At 43.6% G+C, this 13,649-nt stretch overlaps 1 protein-coding gene across 1 annotated transcript; it reads right to left on the bottom strand.

Moving 5' to 3' along the window:
- Positions 1 to 6,806: 6,806 nt before the first annotated feature.
- Positions 6,807 to 10,515, bottom strand: LOC127617881 (interferon alpha-inducible protein 27-like protein 2A). Its single transcript, XM_052090020.1, has 4 exons — positions 10,444 to 10,515; positions 9,964 to 9,999; positions 7,715 to 7,876; positions 6,807 to 7,493 (listed from the first exon to the last, which is right to left on the bottom strand). Exons 1-4 carry the CDS (start codon positions 10,451 to 10,453, stop codon positions 7,384 to 7,386), a joined length of 318 nt encoding a protein of 105 aa, XP_051945980.1. The 5' UTR covers positions 10,454 to 10,515; the 3' UTR covers positions 6,807 to 7,383.
- Positions 10,516 to 13,649: the final 3,134 nt, after the last annotated feature.

The following is a 13,649-nucleotide window of genomic DNA, read 5'->3' as shown; positions in this document are numbered from 1 at the left end:
TCTTCAGCTTGGTGGGAATCGTCCGCAACAGAACTTCAAACTGGATTCCTCATCTCCTACACACGCACCTGCTCACAGGATGCCTTATGGAGCTAGCTATGACCATTCTACGTCCACTGAAGACCTCATCAAATACCTCGCTCGCAGCCACCTGGTGACTTCAGGCCTCACCACATATGATGACCAGCCAATGAACTATTGGGCCTGGAAAACATCGTTCATGAACGCTATCGTCGATTTAGACCTGTCTGCCGCAGGAGAACTCGACCTCCTCACCAAGTATCTGGGTAAAGAATCAACAGAACAAGTAAGAAGAATAAAAACAGTCAACATCAAGGATCCAGCAACTGGACTGCACATGGCATGGGGGTGCCTCGACGAAATATACGGCTCACCAGAGGCCGTCGAGCAGGCTCTATTCAACAAACTAGAAAGCTTTCCAAAGATCACAACAAAGGATCCACAGAGACTCAGGGATCTAGCCGACCTGTTGGCAGAGCTACAAGCCGCCAAGGAAGACGGCTATCTTGCAGGCTTGTCGTACTTGGATACCTCTAGAGGAATTAAGCCTATCATTGAGAAACTCCCATACAACATACAAGAAAAGTGGCTTTACTTTGGTACAAGATACAAACAGGAACATTTTGTTAGCTTCCCACCTTTCTCAGTGTTGGTAAACTTCATCGCCACGGAGGCAAGAGCTCGCACCGACCCAAGCTTTAACCTCTTCATGCAAGCTCCAGCAGAGAGAAAGAGTAAGTGGGAGAGGCCTACAAAGACATCTGTTTATGTTCATAAGACGCAGGTCTCAGGAACTGCTAAGGACGAGTGTAAAGAGAGTACAGAACGAATTGATCCAAATAAATACTGCCCTCTGCATAAAAAGCCCCACCCTCTGAGGAAATGCAGACGCTTCCGTGAAAAGAGCATAAATGATCGCAAACAGCTTTTGAAAGAGCATTACATCTGCTTTCGCTGTTGCTCCGCCACAGAGCATCTTGCAAAGAACTGCACAGCTGAGATAAAATGTACAGAGTGTGAGAGCACCGCTCATGCGACAGCGCTTCACCCCTGCCCACCTACCTGGAAATCTAAGTCGTTCCCTTCCACTTCAGACGACGGCGGGGAGGAGGACAGAGCAGAGATCCAGGAGGTCAAGTCGAAGTGCACTCAAGTATGTGGTGAAGGATTGAGTGCTAGAGCATGTGCTAAGATCTGCCTCGTCAGCGTGTTCCCAAACGGACGCAGGGAGGAATCCAAGAGAATGTACGCCATACTGGACGAGCAGAGCAATCGCTCCCTGGCACGGTCGGAGTTCTTCGAGGTTTTTAAGATCTCCGGAAGTTCCTACTCATATACACTCAAGACCTGTGCGGGACGTTCAGAGACAGCGGGGAGGAGAGCCAGCGGTTACACTGTGGAGCCGGTGGACAAGACAGTAAGCATTTCTTTGCCTACACTCCTCGAGTGCAACCAAATCCCTAACGTTCGCACTGAGATTCCTACGCCGGAAGCAGCTTACCATCATGCCCACCTGAAGCACATCGCAGATAAGATTCCGCCTCTGGATCCGGACGCCAAAATACTCCTCTTACTGGGCAGAGACATCTTACAGGTACATAAGGTTCGTGAGCAGATAAGTGGCCCAGGAGATGCTCCGTTTGCTCAAAGGCTTGACCTAGGATGGGTCGTCGTCGGTGATGTGTGCCTCGGAGGTGCCCACAGACCACTTGAGGTGAGGAGTTACAAAACAACCACCTTAGAGAACGGTCGTACAAGTTATCTTCTGCCATGCAACAACCAGATCAGAGTGAAAGAGGTGTTTGATCAAGTGCCTAAATCTCAGCATCATCCACAACTAACCTCCACCCGTGGCTCAATGATGCCCAGTGGAGACTGCTTGGGGCAGACTGTCTTCGCTCGTACTCCCGACGACCACAGACTCGCTCCATCCATGGAGGATCTAGAGTTTCTGAAGATAATGGAAGCTGAGTGCTGTCAGGACAGCTCCAAAAGTTGGGTTGCACCTTTGCCCGTTCGATTGCCGAGACAGCGGCTGCCTAACAACAGGAAACAGGCTTTCGACCGTCTTGTCTCACTCCAGCGCTCATTGGAAAAACGACCACAGATGAAAGTCGATTTCCTAGAGTTTATGGAGAAGATGCTCCAGAAGACACACACAGAAGTTGCCCCGCCAGTGCAGCCTGGACAAGAGTGTTGGTACCTGCCCCTGTTCGGTGTGTACCATCCTAGGAAGCCGGATAAGATCCGTGTGGTCTTTGACAGCAGCGCGTCATGTGAAGGAGTGTCACTCAACGATGTCTTGCTCACTGGCCCTGACCTTAATAATAGCCTGCTAGGTGTTCTTATGAGGTTCAGGAAGGAACAGGTGGCGATCACTGCCGACATCGAGCACATGTTCCACTGCTTTGTCGTTAAGGAGGAACACCGTGATTTTCTCCGCTTCCTGTGGTATAGGAATAACGACCCTACCTCCGACAGTACAGAATGCGGGTTCACCTTTTTGGGAACAGTCCCTCGCCTGCCGTCGCAGTGTATGGTATGCGACGGGCAGCTAAGGAAGCAGAAGCTGACTATGGCAGTGATGCAAGAAGGTTCATTGACCGCGAGTTCTACGTTGACGACGCTTTAAAGTCGTTCGGCACCGAGGAAGAGGCCATCAGCATCCTCGGGCGAGCACAGAAGATGCTTGCAGCTTCTAACCTCAGGCTGCACAAAATTGCTTCAAATCGACCGGCAGTCATCGAAGCATTTCCATCCGAAGATCGCGCCAAGGACGTCAACAGCCTAAATCTCTTTGTTGATGATCTGCCAATCCAACGTAGCCTTGGATTGTTCTGGAACATGCGCACAGACACCTTCATGTTTCAAATCAAAGATGATCAGAAGCCATTCACTCGCAGAGGGGTACTCTCAACTGTGAACAGCCTCTATGATCCTCTAGGGTTCCTTGCACCCATCACGGTTCATGGAAGACTTATACTCAGGAAACTCACCACGCAAGCAGAGGACTGGGATTCACCTCTTCCCAAAGATATGGAGATTGAGTGGACTAGATGGAAACAGTCACTCCAAGACCTAGAGGGGCTCCAGGTACCACGCCCTTACACGTCCTTCTCCACCGCAGGTGCGCTAAAAAGAGAACTCTGTGTCTTTGCAGACGCATCAGTCAAGGCAATAGCAGCCGTAGCCTACGTCAAGGTGACAAGCCACCAAGAACAGACCGAGATTGGCTTTGTCTTCGGGAAGGCAAAGTTGGCCCCCAGCCTGGCTTAACTATACCGAGACTTGAGCTCTGTGCGGCTGTACTCGCCATCGAGATCGCCGAGATGGTAGTCACAGAGATGGACACAACATTCGACAACATCACCTACTACACAGATAGCAAGGTCGTATTGGGGTACATCCAGAACCAGTCAAGGAGATTCTATGTATACGTACACAACAGGGTCCAACGAATCCATCAATCACCTTGTTCCGGCCAGTAGAAGTATGTCCCAACGCATCTCAACCCAGCTGACATTGGGTCAAGAACTGTTACACCAGCCTTGCTTAGCAGCACAACTTGGCTCAAAGGACCAACCTTTCTCCATGATGGATCTTCGCATTCACCTGAGCTTCAAGAGACTTATAACCTTATTGAACCTGACACTGACTCTGAAGTGCGTCCCCAGGTGGTGACAAGTCTCATACATATTACCAGAGATGTGGTACACCCACAACGCTTTGGACGCTTCTCCAAGTTCAGCAATCTCCTCACAGCCATAGCGCACCTCATCCACGTGGCCCGTTCCTTTGCCCATTCCACCCAGAATAAATGTCAAGGGTGGCACATCTGTCGCTCTACAGAGGAAGAGTTGTTGAGGGCCAAAGTGTGCATTGTGAAGAGTGTCCAGAATGAGTGCTATACAGAGGAACTTAAGTGTATCAACTCAGGATCCAACATCCCATCTTCCAGCAGCCTGTGGAAATTGCACCCCACCATAGACCAAGATCAACTTCTTAGAGTGGGAGGTCGGATTGGACAGTCAGATCTGAGCATGAACGAGACTCACCCCATCATCATTCCTGGCCAGCATCATCTCGCAACCCTGCTCGTGTCTCACTATCACGAAGCAGTGAAACACCAAGGAAGACATCTGACCGAAGGTGCCATTCGAGCGGCAGGGTTCTGGCTGGTGGGAGCTAAACGCTGCATCAGTAGTCTGCTTCATAGATGTATCACTTGTAGAAAGCTCAGGGGAAAGATCGAACATCAGCAGATGGCAGCTCTGCCAGCAGAACGGCTACAAGTAGCACCTCCTTTTACCTACGTAGGTGTCGACGTCTTTGGACCATGGGACATTGTCTCACGCCGCACAAGAGGAGGAGTCTCCAACTCTAAACGATGGGCTGTGATGTTCTCATGCATGTGCTCAAGGGCAGTTCACATCGAGGTAATTGAAGCAATGAGTTCCAGCAGATTTATCAATGCCTTGAGGAGGTTTTTTGCAGTCAGGGGCCCAGCAAAGCAGATCCGCTCTGACTGCGGAACTAACTTCATCGGCGCCTCTCGTGAGCTGGAGATGGACAAGACTAATCCGGGCTTCAACAGTGTGGAAGAGTACCTGGACACTCAGAGCTGCACCTGGGTATTCAACCCGCCCCACGCGTCTCATATGGGTGGCGCGTGGGAACGAATGATTGGCATTGCTCATCGTATTTTGGACTGCATGCTGCTCGAGCAGAGGAGGTCCCACCTGACACATGAAGTTCTGACCACACTCATGGCCGAGGTAGCCGCAATCATGAATGCTAGACCGCTCATCCCAGTGTCATCGGATCCGGAATCTCTTCTCATCCTCACCCCAGCAATGCTCCTGACTCTCAAGACAGGCTCTGCACCTCCTCCTCCGTCAGGAAGCTTTGAGGAAGCGCATCTCGTCAGAGAGGAGTGGAAGCGGGTTCAGGGCCTAGCAGACATGTTTTGGAACAGGTGGAAACATGAATACCTCAAAACATTGCAGCTTCGACACAAGTGGCAAGGAAAAAGGCCGAACCTCCAAGAAGAAGACATAGTTCTCTTGAAAGACAATCAGGCAAAGAGAAATCAATGGCCTACGGGCATCATCACAAAAACCTTTCCAGGAGAAGATGGATTGGTTCGGAAGGTTCAAGTGGAAATCGTCAAGGATGGAATCAGAAAGACTTTTTCTCGGCCTATTACAGAAGTGGTTCTGCTTCTTTCCCCAAAGACTGATTCTGTTAATTGATGTGGGCTCTTTAAAGACCCCAAGCGGGGAGTGTCATGTCGCTTTAAAATGTGTTTTCTACCCTGTTTCAGCAGTTCAGTGGTTTGTTTATCTTTGTAACCATAGTAACGTAGTACCAGCGCATGTTAGGAAACAGGAAGAAAAATTGCTATGCGCTAATTTGCTACAGGAATGCGCAAGCTCTGCCAGTCGTCAGTTTCTGAGTCGATCGCTTTTCCTTTCCCCTTTTTGCTAAGGCAACGTCTGTGAGTATTTATCATCGTGTAACATTAGGTTACTGCTTATTTTAATTTTGTAAGACTATTGAGAAGGCTAATTTAGCTTTGTTTATTGCTGCTGTTGTTTTTTACTAGCTCTAATGTGTTAATCATATAAGCTGCACTGCTATGTTAGCTAATCGGTGCTATTTACACTGTTACTGTGTATTTGGGTTTGATTAATAATATAGACTTCTTATACTGTATTGCAGTTTCACAAAATTCCCAGTAAACTTCTTGGAAATGAATCAGCTGTGTCCTGGAGTTTCTTGGGAGTGTTTAAGCTGAATGGAACATAGTCCATGATAAAGCCGGTTTAGGTGGCAAGCCAGGTATGTTTCAGTTTAGTTTGCGCCAACCCTGGGTTTTAGGCACCATGAAAGTGGTTTGGCTTTTAGCAGTGTTCATCGCCATAGTAACTAACGCTCCACGGCTGGTCCGGGGCAGGTTATGTTCTGGATTCGAGTTTTCAGACTGAAGTTTGACCAATCAGCTGAGAGCAAAGAAACACATAGGTGACGTAACTTATTCCCAGCTTCTGTTCGCTGTTGCAATGGCTTCACCTCTTCCAAATCCTGTGGACATCTCTGCGCAAATTGTTAGACGAGCACTTCATAGAGATAGAGTTTTTAGGGACAGACAAAATCCCCTTGACTTTCCTGATACTTACTTGTGTGAAAGATACAGATTTTCCACGGAAGGAATGTCTTATCTTTGCGAACTTCTTGAGCTGCACATAACAAATGTGACTCAAAGACATGCACTTACTGTACCGCAAATGGTATGTATTGCGTTGCGTTTTTTAGCAAGTGGAACATATTTGTATGCGGTCGGTAATGCAGAGAATCTAGGGAAAAACACAGTTTGTCGAACCATTCGCAAGGTGGTCCTCGCAATTCAGGGGTACATAAATAGCTTCATTGTGTTCCCTGGACATTTAACAACCATGTCCATAAAAGAGGGCTTTTATAAAATTGCCTTTAAGATATATTTATGGGGTGACATGAACAAATTTAACCGTTCACATTTAGTTTTTTTCTTTTCTTCAAAAAGCAGATTTCACTTAACATGTAGCTACTGTAGACTATTGTATAATACATTTAAGAATGGTTTTAAATATGTAGCCTGTTTTATTATTCCTATGATAGGATTCCCTAGAGTCATTGGAGCAATAGACTGCACACGTTGCCATCTCCACAGCTCTAGGAGAACATGAGGCGGATTATGAGAACAGAAAGTCCTTTCACAGCCTTAATGTTCAGGTAGGGTGTGAGATTATTTTTATTTGCAATTTAATAGTAACTAACAGATAGGACAATGATTTACTGTGCATTTCATCTGCAGATGACTTGTGATCATGAATGCATGATCACAAGCTTGGATTCCAAATGGCCTGGCTCAGTGCATGACTCATGAATTTTCCATGATTCTATGTTGTGTCAGCGCTTTGAGGAAGGCAAGTTAAATTTGTTACAGTACAAAACACTTTAAAGTGTTCATTTTAATTGTGACACAGCAAAACTTACACAATTTTCCCTTTTCTGTGGCAGGGCTTTTTGATGGCCTGTTGGTAGGAGACAGGGGTTATGCATGCATACATTTAAGATTTGAATTATTATTATTTTTTTTTTATTTAACTTCACAATACAAAAGAACCTAAAACAATGACTTGTTTTAAACGTTCATGACAGACAAAATATACATTGCTTTTATATTTAAACACTTGTGATCCTTATAGGATGTGCAAATTTTATCATGACATCAAGGTGCTGACAAACTCCTTTTATAACAGTTGAGTGTGCAGACTTTGTCTTCATTTGTCAACAGATGCTCATTGGACTCCAGTAAATTCCTTATTTTCTCAACCTTTTCAAAAAATGAACAGCTCCACCTAATACTGCACCAGTGGCTCCACCCACAGATGCCACACCTGCTGTAGCAGCTGCAGACAACCCAGCAGCACCTGATCAGGGAGAACATGGAGAACTTAAAGAACACAAAACAATAGTCTTCAACTTAAAGACTTTCCTAATGATGCCAAGAACTATACAATCCAGTCCAGTGAAGTCTGTTCCTCAATCTCAGAACACCAAAACATTTAATGTACATTAATCAGGTTCATGTCAATAATGTCTGTTTGATACATGTTTTCCTTTCAAGGCTTCATAGAGAAATAGAGGGTACCTGCTGACTGGAGGGCAGCGACCAAACTTCCAGCAGCCACACCACCCCCATTGGCTATGGCTGCTGATGACATCAGGCTGGCCCCCAGAGAACTTGCTGCGATACCGGCGGAGGAGAATCCAGCTGCAGTGAGAGCCAGTGGAGCCAACGCAACTGCACCAGCTGTAATCAACATAGCACACACAAATAAATTGTGCTGAGCATCCTAGTGAAAATTAGTACTGTTTAACATTTAAATCTAAAGAACTCATTGAAGAAAAAAAAAAAAAAAGCCCTAGCTAAAACTACACTAATCTGGTTTGCCAGACCAACCAAAATGTGCCCAAAACACAGACTGAATCTGCAGATTCAGTTGCTTGACTATTATTTATGCATACTGTACATCTAACAGCACATGCCTTTTTACGGATTTCTCTTTACAGGTCTACTTCTGCTTCCCTGTTAACATTACATGTCACTTCACTGCACTGTCTTGCACAACCCATTTCCCTTTTTTCATTGCAATGCCCTGTCAGTGTTCCTGAACAATAGCACTATTACTATACTATCATGTTAGGTTTACAGAGATACATGATTCCTCCCTTTTGGCTTATGTACACTAATTGTTTACAACCTGTGTTTTAGGATCTGTGCCATTTATATTCCTGTCTGTGTCTGTCTAAAATTGTCTGTACAGTCTATGTCAGTGTTTCCCAAACTTTTCTGCCACACCACTATCCCACATAGGCTAACCATCATCAATATTTTTCCTTTTCAAGAACTTGTTATCTGTCCGTCTTAGTAACGTGTTACTTGTAATGTTTGAAATTCGGCTATGCAAAAAAAAAAAGAAAAAAAAAAAGTCATATACAGTGCTTGCATTAGACTCTCTCATCGTCCGTCATTTTGACGGAGAGGGTCGTAAAAATTCCATCATAATCTATTATTACCAGTCATTAAATATTAAATAGCTTTTATTTTCGTTCACATTTTCACTTTTAATCATGAATTTACAGAACGAGCATATAGCAGATTATGCATTTATTTATTCATGAAGAGAACAGATGAACAGAGACACCACACGAAGCAGATGAATGTTTTTTCCCCCCGCAGTGACAGCGGAGGCCACTAAAATATGAACAACGCAATATTACAAAAATACAATTAAAATTTTAACAAAACACGTAAAAATGAACTGAACACAACTCAATCAAAAACTCAAACCTTCCTCCTGGTCCGCATCGACTTAAACTGGGTGCTCGCCTGTGCATAATAAAACGCATCAAGGGAGACTGAAGCTGAGGCAATTGTCATTAGATTTAGTGTCTTTGCCTCGGACAGACGACTTCTCGTGGCAGTTTTAATTTGGTTCTGGAGGCTCAACTCAGCGTCAAGCGCCGCATTGCCCTCCACATGACAAGAGTAGCAGAAAGAGTCACCAGAGGTGCGATTTTACGAGTTTGCTACATAAAAAAGCGAGAGGTGTGCACAATAAACATTGAAAACATGTATTTGGAAGAGAGAAAAAAAGCTTGCAGTTGCTTTGATAGCAGAAAGTAATAAAAGGACGTGTTTATGTTTGGGTCAAAGCGTTTTCTTGGTAAATTAGTTCAATAACTGGGGTCTCTTGATATTCATAAACGATAAGGTAAAATTTCATTAAAAGAAATTATGTTTTTAAAAATTTCTTGTTGCTTACTCTCAAAGACATTATTGGTGAAGAAAAAACGTGTGTGTGAAAAACTTCGGTGTAAAGTGACGTCACTTCATAGACTTCAATGTATTCTGCAGCGCTGATGCGAATCCTGTGAAAGACCCTTAATGCGTATAAATAGCAGTCACATTTGCACATTAATCACTGCACTTCACAAGCACAAAAGTGACCGATTATGGTTTCAAACCGGTGAATTTTTCAGAAAGGTGAGGCGTTTTGATCCCTGAAATGTTTTTATTAATGCATTTATTTATTTTGTGGAATTTTATAATTTTCCAGGGCACACCTGACAATCATCACGGCACAGTGGTTGGGAAACACTGGTCTATAATCTGAGCCTTGTCACAAGCATTTTAATGCCCAGTGAACCCTGTGTAATCTGTGCAAATGACAAATAAACTTGACTTTGACACTGGTCGAGGTGACCAGCTAAAACCAGCCAACCAGCTTAAGCTTGTTTTAGCTGGGTTTTTTTTTTTTTTACATTTTCAACAGGGTGTCAATCGTTTTCTGTATTAAGAGCTTCATTACACAGAGAAAAATACTGAAATCTTACCAGCCCCAGCTGTAACCCCAATAATGGTGAATAGTCCTGAAAATGGAAAACACAGCAAATTTAAAAACAGAAATGACAAAATTCAGAAATGACATTTGTCATGTACAGTAGCTATAATCATAAACAAATACACTTCCTATAAATACATAAATAAATGCTTCTTAGTGTCCCTTTCCTTTAATGTAAATTCTGCTTTAGCTTTTGTACTACCAATGCTGATAAAACCAGCTGAAGCCAGACTGAAGCTGGTCTTAAGATGGTCCAAGCTGGTGCTCAGCTGAAAGGAAATGTTAGCAGTCCGACCAGCAAAACAGTGCTCAACCCCCGTCCCCTAAAACCTGCCAACCGCGAATATTGTTGGTTCATGTATGATAAATCGCTTGTGATGTTCCTCATTTGTAGCTTGCTTTAGAAAAAGAGTCTGATAAATGATTAAATGCAAATGCAATGCAATTCTGTTTCTGAAAATGCGCTACTTACCTCTCGACATTATTTAAAAGAGTTTAAATTAAACGACAGAGAACAGCCGAATGACACGAGCAGCGTTTGTACTGCTGAGTAGAGAAGACGTTTTAAAGACGGCACCGCGCCCCATGGAATGACGTCCTGAAACCGAGCCCGAAACCAAAGCCTGCTTGTTACTCACTAGCTGGAAAAAAACAGATCTCGGTGTGTGAACTTATTTAACCAAGTAACCCTTTAGTATGAACACTATGAATATTTATTAATGTAACTTTCTCTTGCTCTCTTCCTCCCTAGCCACATGACCAATAAAACAGTTTGAGACCTTTCGGATTCTGCAGTGCCAATGTGCTTTTATTAAGTAAAATATTGTGTTGTGATTGCATCTCTGACTGCTGTGCCAGCTGGGTGGTCAAGTGTGATGGGGTCAATTTTATCGGGGAGAAGCTGGTTTTGTGGTGGTACTCGCTCCTTTCTGATAGTGGCTATATTGTGCAGAATGGCACATGCAGCCACTATCGGTGATGCCCGCTCTGGTGATACTCTTAAGCGCCTAAGGCAGTTGAAACGTGCCTTTAGGATGCCAAAGGTCATCTCGATCTTGACCCTGGTTTTACTGCGGGCCACATCAAAGTTGTTTTGTGGCCCTGTCTGAGGGTCAGGATAGGGGGTTAGCAAAAACCTCTGGCATGCATAACCCCAGTCTCCTACCAACAGGCCATCAAAAAGCCCTGCCACAGTAAAGGGAAAATTGTGTAAGTTTTGCTGTGTCACAATTAAAATGAACACTTTAAAGTGTTTTGTACTGTAACAAATTTAATTTGCCTTCCTCAAAGCGCTGACACAACATAGACTCATGGAAAATTTGTGAGTCATGCACTGAGCCAGGCCATTTGGAATCCAAGCTTGTGATCATGCATTCATGATCACAAGTCATCTGCAGATGAAATGCACAGTAAATCATTGTCCTATCTGTTAGATACTATTAATTTAAGGATTGGTCTAAATTGCAAATAAAAATCATCTCACAGCCATACCTGAACATTAAGGCTGTAAAAGGACTTTCTGTTCTCATAATCTGCCTCATGTTCTCCTAGAGCTGAGGAGATGGCAACGTGTGCAGTCTATTGCTCCAATGACTCTAGGGAATCCTATCATCGGAATAATAAAACAAAACAATAGGCTACATATTAAAAACCATTCTTAAATGTATTATACAATAGTCTACAGTAGCTACATGTTAAGTGCTCTAAGTGAAATCTGCTTTTTGAAGAAAAAACAAACAACTGAATGTGAACGGTTAAATTTGTTCATGTCACCCCATAAATATATCTTAAAGGCAATTTTATAAAAGCCCTCTTTTATGGACATGGTTGTTAAATGTCCAGGGAACACAATGAAGCTATTTATGTACCCCTGCAGTGCGAGGACCACCTTGCGAATGGTTCGACAAACTGTGTTTTTCCCTAGATTCTCTGCATTTCCGACCACATACAAGTATGTTCCACCTGCAAAAAAACGCAACGCAATACATACCATTTGCAAGTGCATGGCTTCGACGAGTCACATTTGTTATGTGCGTCTCAAGTAGTTCGCAAAGATAAGTCATTCCTTCCTTGGAAAATCTGTATCTTTCATACAAGTATCAGGAAAGTCAAGGGGATTTTTTCTGTCCCTAAAAACTCTATGAAGTGCTCGTCTAAAAATTTGCGTGGAGATGTCCACAGGATTTGGAAGAGGTGAAGCCATTGCAACAGAGAACAGAAGCTGGGAATAAGTTACGTCACCTATAGGTTTCTTTGCTCACAGCTGATTGGTCAAACTTCAGTCTGAAAACTCAAATCCAGAACATAACCTGCCCCGGACCAGCCATGGAGCGTTAGTTACTATGGCGATGAACACTGCTAAAAGCCAAACCACTTTCATGGTGCCTAAAACCCAGGGTTGGCGCAAACTAAACTGAAACATACCTGGCTAGCCACCCAAACCGGCTTCATGGTATAGGCCCCTCAGCTCACAGTCCAGCTCATATATTGAACAGTCTAGTTCTAGACTCCTTTTGTAAAGGGCCCTGACGGAGTCGGTTTCCAACTGAAACAATTCCACCACAAACAATGATTACAAGTTTTCTGGAGTTTAATCAAATCACAAAAAGTGGCATGACTTTTTACAAACATAGGACTGACTGTAACTTATGTCAAGGGTTTAAAGTATTACCTTGTTCACATTCCTTCTGTAGCCCATTGAGGTAGAGGCTTCAGTTTGTGGGTCAGGTTGTGAAAAACCCTACAATAAAAGGTGTAAGGGCCAGTCACTCAATTATGACATTCAAATGTGTGCCATAATAAAAAGCCCAAATGCATTTACCTCAGCAACTGTCTCAGAACACGCAGACAGAGTGTTCATCATTTGCTTCACCCTAATAAATAAAAGTAGGCCAATATAAAGCATAACTGTTGTAAAACTGTTGTGTTTTGTCTGCTGTATACGGACCTCTGTGTGGGAGACTGTGTGCTGGCTTCAACAGGGACACTGGATTTCCCTCTACTGCAGAACATAGTCAGCCATATTTAACACTTTTAAAAAATTAGTAATGAATTGCACAAAACTCCCCCAGTTTCTGTTTGCTGCAAACAAGTGTTTGTGATAAAATGTTCACAAAAATAATAAAAGTTTGTGGTAAATACACCACTTTGAATTATATTTTGGTCTTGATCTGCTGCCAAGAACGTTTGGAATTGCATCTAAAAAACAATGAATATCAATCTTTCTTAGGATCACACACACGCGCGCGCACACGCACACCATTTAAAACATTTTTTATATGATTATATAGGCTACATAAAACATTAATGGCCTATAGAATGTATTTGTTTAACTTACGCATTAACGCAATCAGCAATCTTCCTCCAAGATTGTTCTCTTGCTTTGGAAGCGGAGACGGTGTTACTGCGTGCTTGAAAGACATTTCTATATTCTTCGTATTTCTGAATAATAATCTCTTGCTCCTCCGCAGAAATATATATATATATATATATATATATATAGCTCTCGCTCTATCCATATCGAACGCGATTGGTTGTTCGGTGCCGACTTCACTCTTTTATGTGCACACGCCCGTGGAGTAATCATAGTTTCAGTATCAAAGCCTGAGTTGACAAAGATAGTTGATGGTGAAGTGTCACGGTACCAATAAAGCCTGATTGCATCGGTTTGGTTTTGTC

The sequence above is a fragment of the Xyrauchen texanus genome, chromosome 24 (assembly GCF_025860055.1).
Source record: "Xyrauchen texanus isolate HMW12.3.18 chromosome 24, RBS_HiC_50CHRs, whole genome shotgun sequence".
NCBI lineage: Eukaryota > Metazoa > Chordata > Actinopteri > Cypriniformes > Catostomidae > Xyrauchen > Xyrauchen texanus.
The sequence above is the reverse complement of the archived record's forward strand: the minus strand, read 5'-3'. Positions and strand labels throughout refer to the sequence as shown.